The sequence below is a fragment of the Rhinoderma darwinii genome, chromosome 2, assembly GCF_050947455.1.
Source record: "Rhinoderma darwinii isolate aRhiDar2 chromosome 2, aRhiDar2.hap1, whole genome shotgun sequence".
NCBI classification, from domain to species: Eukaryota; Metazoa; Chordata; class Amphibia; order Anura; family Rhinodermatidae; genus Rhinoderma; species Rhinoderma darwinii.
The window spans coordinates 412,591,323-412,597,322 of NC_134688.1; the positions used below are offsets into that span (position 1 = coordinate 412,591,323).

Consider the following 6,000-nt stretch of genomic DNA (forward strand, 5'->3'; position numbering starts at 1 on the left):
CTGTGGCAGTATCTACAGAGGGCACTGTGGCAGCATCTACAGAGGGCACTGTGGCAGCATCTACAGAGGGCACTATGGCAGCATCTACAGAGGGCACCGTGGCAGCATCTAAAAAGGGGCTGCCCAATCTTGACATGTGTGTCTGCCAAACGCTGCTAACTGAGCCGCCGGACTGCATTTAGCGACACTTTTAAACTGGGAAAACCGGATTGTTGAAATAAGCACGTGGAGAAATATCTAAAATGTTAAACCTAGCGGTATTATTATAGTAATATAGTGTTATAGTAATATAATGTTATAGTAGTTCAAATAACTAATTGATTAACAATAATTTTGTATTGTATCAAATTTGAAAGTAATGCGGCCCGTCAACTTCCCATTTTTTCTATATTCGGCCCACTTACCCGGCCGAGTTTGAGACCCCTGCACTACATGCTACAGTGCAGCTCCTAGATTTCGTTTGTTCCTGAGAAATTAAGGCATATGCATTCAAAACTGCTTAGTTTATGTAGTGGGCTATAGTTCGGGAGGTGACTCTCAACCCAGCACTTCAATTGTAGATATTGGAATAGTTTCCTACTAGTCGCATCATATTTGGCATGGATGTGTGCAAAGGGCAATAGGCCATTTGGGGACAGAAGATGGTAGTCTATGATATAACCCTGTTATGTCCACCATTTAAGCGCTTGAATGTTTGAAAATTCAAGTAGGAATTTGCCCAAGAATTTTACTAAATTCCAGAAAGGCAGGCAATGTCATAAGAGAGTGCTAAGGAATTGAGGATGATGGTCTGGCAGAATCTAAGGCCCCATGCACACGAACGTGCTTTTGCGGCCGCAATTCTCCCGAAAATCCACGGGAGAATTGCGGCCCCATTCATTTCTATGGGGCCATGCACACGACCGTAGTTTTTACGGTCCATGCATGGCCCGGGAGCCCGCAATGCAGAAAGAACGGACATGCCTTATTACGGCCGTCTTCTGCGGTCCGGGCTCATTGAAAATAATGGCCGCGGCCATGTGCATGGCCCGCGATTAGCGGGCGGCTCACGGCTGACAGTCACAGCCAGCCGACCCGAAAATCACGGCCGTGCACATGGCTACGGTCGTGTGCATGAGGCCTAAAGTAGAGAGTCGATTGGTAGCAGGGAGCAGAAGGGGATTTCCAGCTAAACCCACAAGGCATATAAAAGTTAGGTTCTAAGAGGGTTGTTGAGCTATTGTAGTAGTTTAATAATATCTGGCCATAGTGGATTGGGGGATACATGGTTTCCGGAGCGCTAAATGAAGGATAAGATTTTACTTTGCAAGATTCTAAGAATGTGGGGAGACAGGGCCACTGGTAGTACTCAAAAGAGATAGATAATTCAGGCTATTCTACTCATCCAGGATAAATAGGCAAACCTCCACTTGACCATGGAGGAGGTAAGCTAGAGAGCTAAGGTGGAAAGCAGTATAAAAACACCTATGCTGCCAATATATATCCTTGTATAACTTGCGAAAAATACTTTTATTAGCCCACGCGCCATATGCAGAGGAGTCCGGCGAAGTAGGAAGTGTCCTGCATTGTGAGCTGTAAACCCTCCCCTCTGCTGTTCACTGACGGGTTTGCTTCTCCTCTGCATCATATGCCGTTCTCTCCAAATCCATGACGCAGAGAAGCAAACCTGTCAATCAAAGGCTGAGGGGAGGGTTTACAGCTCATAATGCAGAGCACTTCCCGATTCCCCTGAGCTCCTTTGCATATGTTGCGTGGACTAATATAAGGATTTCATACAAGGACAAACATTAGCAGAATATGTATGTTTATACTGTTTCCACCTTAACTATCTAGCAGGCTAAGCGATTTTGGGGGCTCAAAAGTGCTGACAGACTATAACAGAACAATTGTGATAAAAAAGACAAAGTTTAAAGAAGTTTTTGGGGGATTTTACATTGATGGTCTATCCTTAGAATAGGCCATCAATGTCTGGTACTACAGTTCAGCCCTATTCGAGTAAATGGGCTGGGTAGGGCTGAGCTGCAGTACCAGACACAGCCTCAAGTGTATGGACTTTGCTGAATAAGGGACTGTAGTGAAGGGACCGCAGTGCTCCAGTTAATGCTACCACCCCATTATTCTGCTCCCAGAGGTCGGACAAAAAAGTTAACTGCAAGACAAATATCAAGAGTAAAATATTTATTGACTGAATTACAAGAGGATCTTACTCATGGGTTATACATTCATTTTTACACATAAATAACTAAATGAGGTCATATTCAGGTCCCATTCTTAGCACTGGAGATGCAGACTGCAAGAATGAGGCAGTTTGTCCACATGTTTGAAATGCCATAAACACTCGGTTTAACATCTTCTTATGGTTTTGGCAAGGTTTACATCTGTATGCAAAAGAAGATGATTATAGAGGAACTGTCACTTCTCATATTGTATTGAAAAAGGTCTAACTCAAAGTCTAGAACCATCCTAATGTGATTTGTTAGGCACACTGAGGTATAATCTTCACTGACACTTACAAATCTGAAAATGACCAGCCTAAAATGTTAATAAGATTCTCTCCTCCAATATCTGTGATAGAATAATTTATATAGGAAGAAATTCCTCTAGCAGTAACAGCAAATCCCCACCTTACTATTGGAAAAATCTAATTCCGCGCTGCAGTGGAATAAAGGTGCAGTGTATGGCGCTTGTACGTCATAAGTGGAGACAGCAGGTGCAATGTCACTATAAAGTACCTATCTGCCACTGTGTCTGCCCTTCTGTTCTCTTAATTCACAAAATAAATGGCCTCTGAATTTTGCTGACAATACCAAGGGTACAATGGGTCATTTTTAATACCTGCAGCAGCTAAATAATGTAAGAGTTAAAGTGTCTCTAAAGGTGGAGCTTCATTTTAATGTAATAATACCTTTAATCCGGTATCATTGAGACTTGATACGTTCCAAATGATCACATATTGAGGATTATCGAATGTGAATAAAAAAAAGTAGATAAAACTGAATAGGTATATTTTTTATTTTACAATGGAGCCTATGTGCAAACTATGCCACTGCATGCCCGTACAGCGGCATAGGTCACAGGCTTCCATCTTCCATACTTCGAGAAATACCTCTGAAGCTACGCTCAAACATAATGTGAACAGAGCCTTACCTTGGTTGTCAAAGAGAGGTATTTCATAGCTGCTTATTGCTGCTAAGTTTTCAGTTTTTTGTTCTTTTAAATTATATTGCAGATCTGTGCTAGGAAAATGTGGCAGGTTATCACACATTCTGTATTATTGGATATGGAAACACAAGTTAAATTGTAAAGTATTTATCTAGCATTTACAGATATTTCTCCATCAGAAAATAATGTTATTTGTTCTAAAAGAAGATATGATAGTAATAATTTACATTGGACTAGTAAGTCCATTTACATTTCTTACATAAAACTGCTAAATATGTTAAAAGACATAAACACTGTGACAGACCCCACAAAATGAAGAGCCGGTCACAGACCTATACAAGAAACGGAACAAGCCGCTCACCCTGCGACAACACTCCCCTCTAGAGGCCAGAGGGAGAACCAGCAAGAACCAGATGTTGACCGCTGCTTCTCACTTCAATGGTTTCATGCAGTGAAGTTCATATGGGTTCATTGGGCATACTTGCTGCTCATTGATGACAATTTGGGAATAGCTTTCATTGGGGAGACTTTGGAACAGCAGAGCAACTGCCACTACATCTCTACATGGAAAACTACAGTCTGGTGACTGCATTAAACATCACGTGTAAATGTATGTGTCTACATGTACAAGTTGTCGTGTCGAGCCTCATGTATTAAAACAAGATAAAATGTGCTCATTGCAACCAATAAGATTCCAGCTCTTATTTTGCTAGCTCCATTTGGAAATGAAATAAGGGATCTGATTGGTTGGTATCTGTGATGTTCTTGTTCAGTCCTTACTATTCACAGTAAAGGATACAGTTACAGGAATTCTATAATTTTTTTTTTTACTGAATATAGTATCTATTACAATTTGATTACTAAGTGCTGAACTTGAAGCCAATGTTTATTTCCATACAACCCCTCCATATGGATGCGATGTAAGGACGGGCTGAGAGTGATTTGGGCTTCCGGGCATTAAGGGTCATGGGCCTGTACAAACCCCTATAAAAACACTTGATTTTGAAAAATAAAATGAATTTGAGGAACACATCACTTTTTTCATGCACTTTATCAAGGGGCTGTGGGTACCCTCTGCACTAACGCCCAAATGGACGGAATATGTAAGTCATTATGGATGTACCACACACCCATGGATGAGAATATAAACCGTTCCTTCTGCAACCGTGATCCCCAACAACTATATATGTTTATTAAGTTAGTCATAGTCATCAAAATAGGGAACCCCTTTAAATATACAAAATTTACAAAACGTTTCAAACAATAGAATATATGATTGTATTGGTCTTTGTAGACACAAAATTGCTTTCCCAGTACATGTAACACAATAGGGAGAAATGTTACAATTTTTCAGTATTTGAAATTCACCAAAAACTTCCTTATAGACAAACAAGTCTAATTGCAATATATTTTTCCAAGTATACAAAAACTTTAATTGATAGAATCCCTGTTAAATGTATATAATATTGACGGTTAGCATTGTATGTGGGTTTCTGGTGCAACATTCTGATTTCCATAGAAGTATAGTCATCTGTTTCATTGCACTTACCTGCGATTTGAGTAACTTGCACTCGCAGAGGCTGAGTTTTGATCAGGGTAGTTGTGCTGCAGAGTGGATGCTGGGAACTGATACAAGAACCCAGTTCCACAGGTAAATCCCAATAAGCTGGAAGACCAGAGCAATACAAGAGGATATCTCATTTTCATTAATGGGAAAATTATTCCAATATGAGAAAGCAATGAACAAATCCAGTGCCAAAGAGGCTCTATAAAACAGGGGCTCTAAAGATCTGCAGAGCTGAACTGAACACAGGAACTGGTTGCTCAATGCATTCTCTGAACTAAAGTCCTTTAAATTTGGTGAGGTTTGCTCCAGTCATTGAAAAGGGGGCTGTGACATTTCAGCGCTGCACAGAACTAGCACCACCTACAGGTTATTCAGTTAAATGTTCACTTTAAAAATGAAAGGGTCTCAGAAATAAATATTAGGTAGTGAACATGTTATCATGCAGAATATATTTGACTTGCTTAGTAATAAATATCAACGTGGGAAGCTATATATGTAGAAGAGTTATATCTGTAACTTATTTCAGACTACCGCTTGTGCATTACTATAATTATGATTTAGGCCGTTTGGTGCAGTTTTAGATGTATTATTTTTTTTAGAAGTGGAACCTAATAGCGCTTTCTACACATGTATAAAATATATTCCTAGGATGTATTGGTACAAAATGACTTCTGAAAGCCATACCGTCAAAAGTCATTTTTCAATAAATCCTGTGAGCATGTTTTATATATGCATGTTGGTAGTATATAATAAACTTCTGATTTAACGATACAGATTTAGCCTTTCGTGTGTAACATAATTGTGGTGGTACGGCATGGATAAAGACCCCCTGTGTATAAAAGATTGTACCCTATTACATTGTGTGAACATCTAACTCCTCTACTCTAGTTTTATAACCTGATGGTTTAGTGTAGCACAGAGTATCATTATAAGTATGGAATTAAAAGAACTTGAGGGACTTTGGAACTCCCCACATTATTGGATTTTATACACTGTACGAAACAAACAGAAGTGCCTCAGAGTATAGTGACGTAAATTTACAGTGTAGTTATTACACTGGAAGGACAGTTATGTCTGCCTGATCACCAGCAGGGGAAGCTGTGACTGACAGGTGTTACCCTATGTGCAATGGCTGGGATCGGAGACAACCCCTGAGATGACGTGATCAATAGTGATTGCGGCATCAACAATTGTAAGGGGCTCCTTTTCTTTCCTCACCGTTAGCCATGGCATTGACATCACTGAGACTGGGGGCTTTATAGTGACAACAC

The 6,000-nt window shown here is 40.1% G+C and overlaps 1 protein-coding gene across 1 annotated transcript in view; it reads right to left on the bottom strand.

Annotated features, from left to right (window-relative positions):
• Positions 1-4,869, bottom strand: part of COL26A1 (collagen type XXVI alpha 1 chain) — a 382,105-nt gene extending 377,236 nt beyond the window's left edge. The window contains exon 1 of the mRNA XM_075850816.1: positions 4,712-4,869. Within this exon, the coding sequence (XP_075706931.1) occupies positions 4,712-4,869 (158 nt within the window). The remainder of the gene's footprint in view (positions 1-4,711) is intronic.
• Between the last annotated feature and the right edge of the window lie 1,131 nt (positions 4,870-6,000).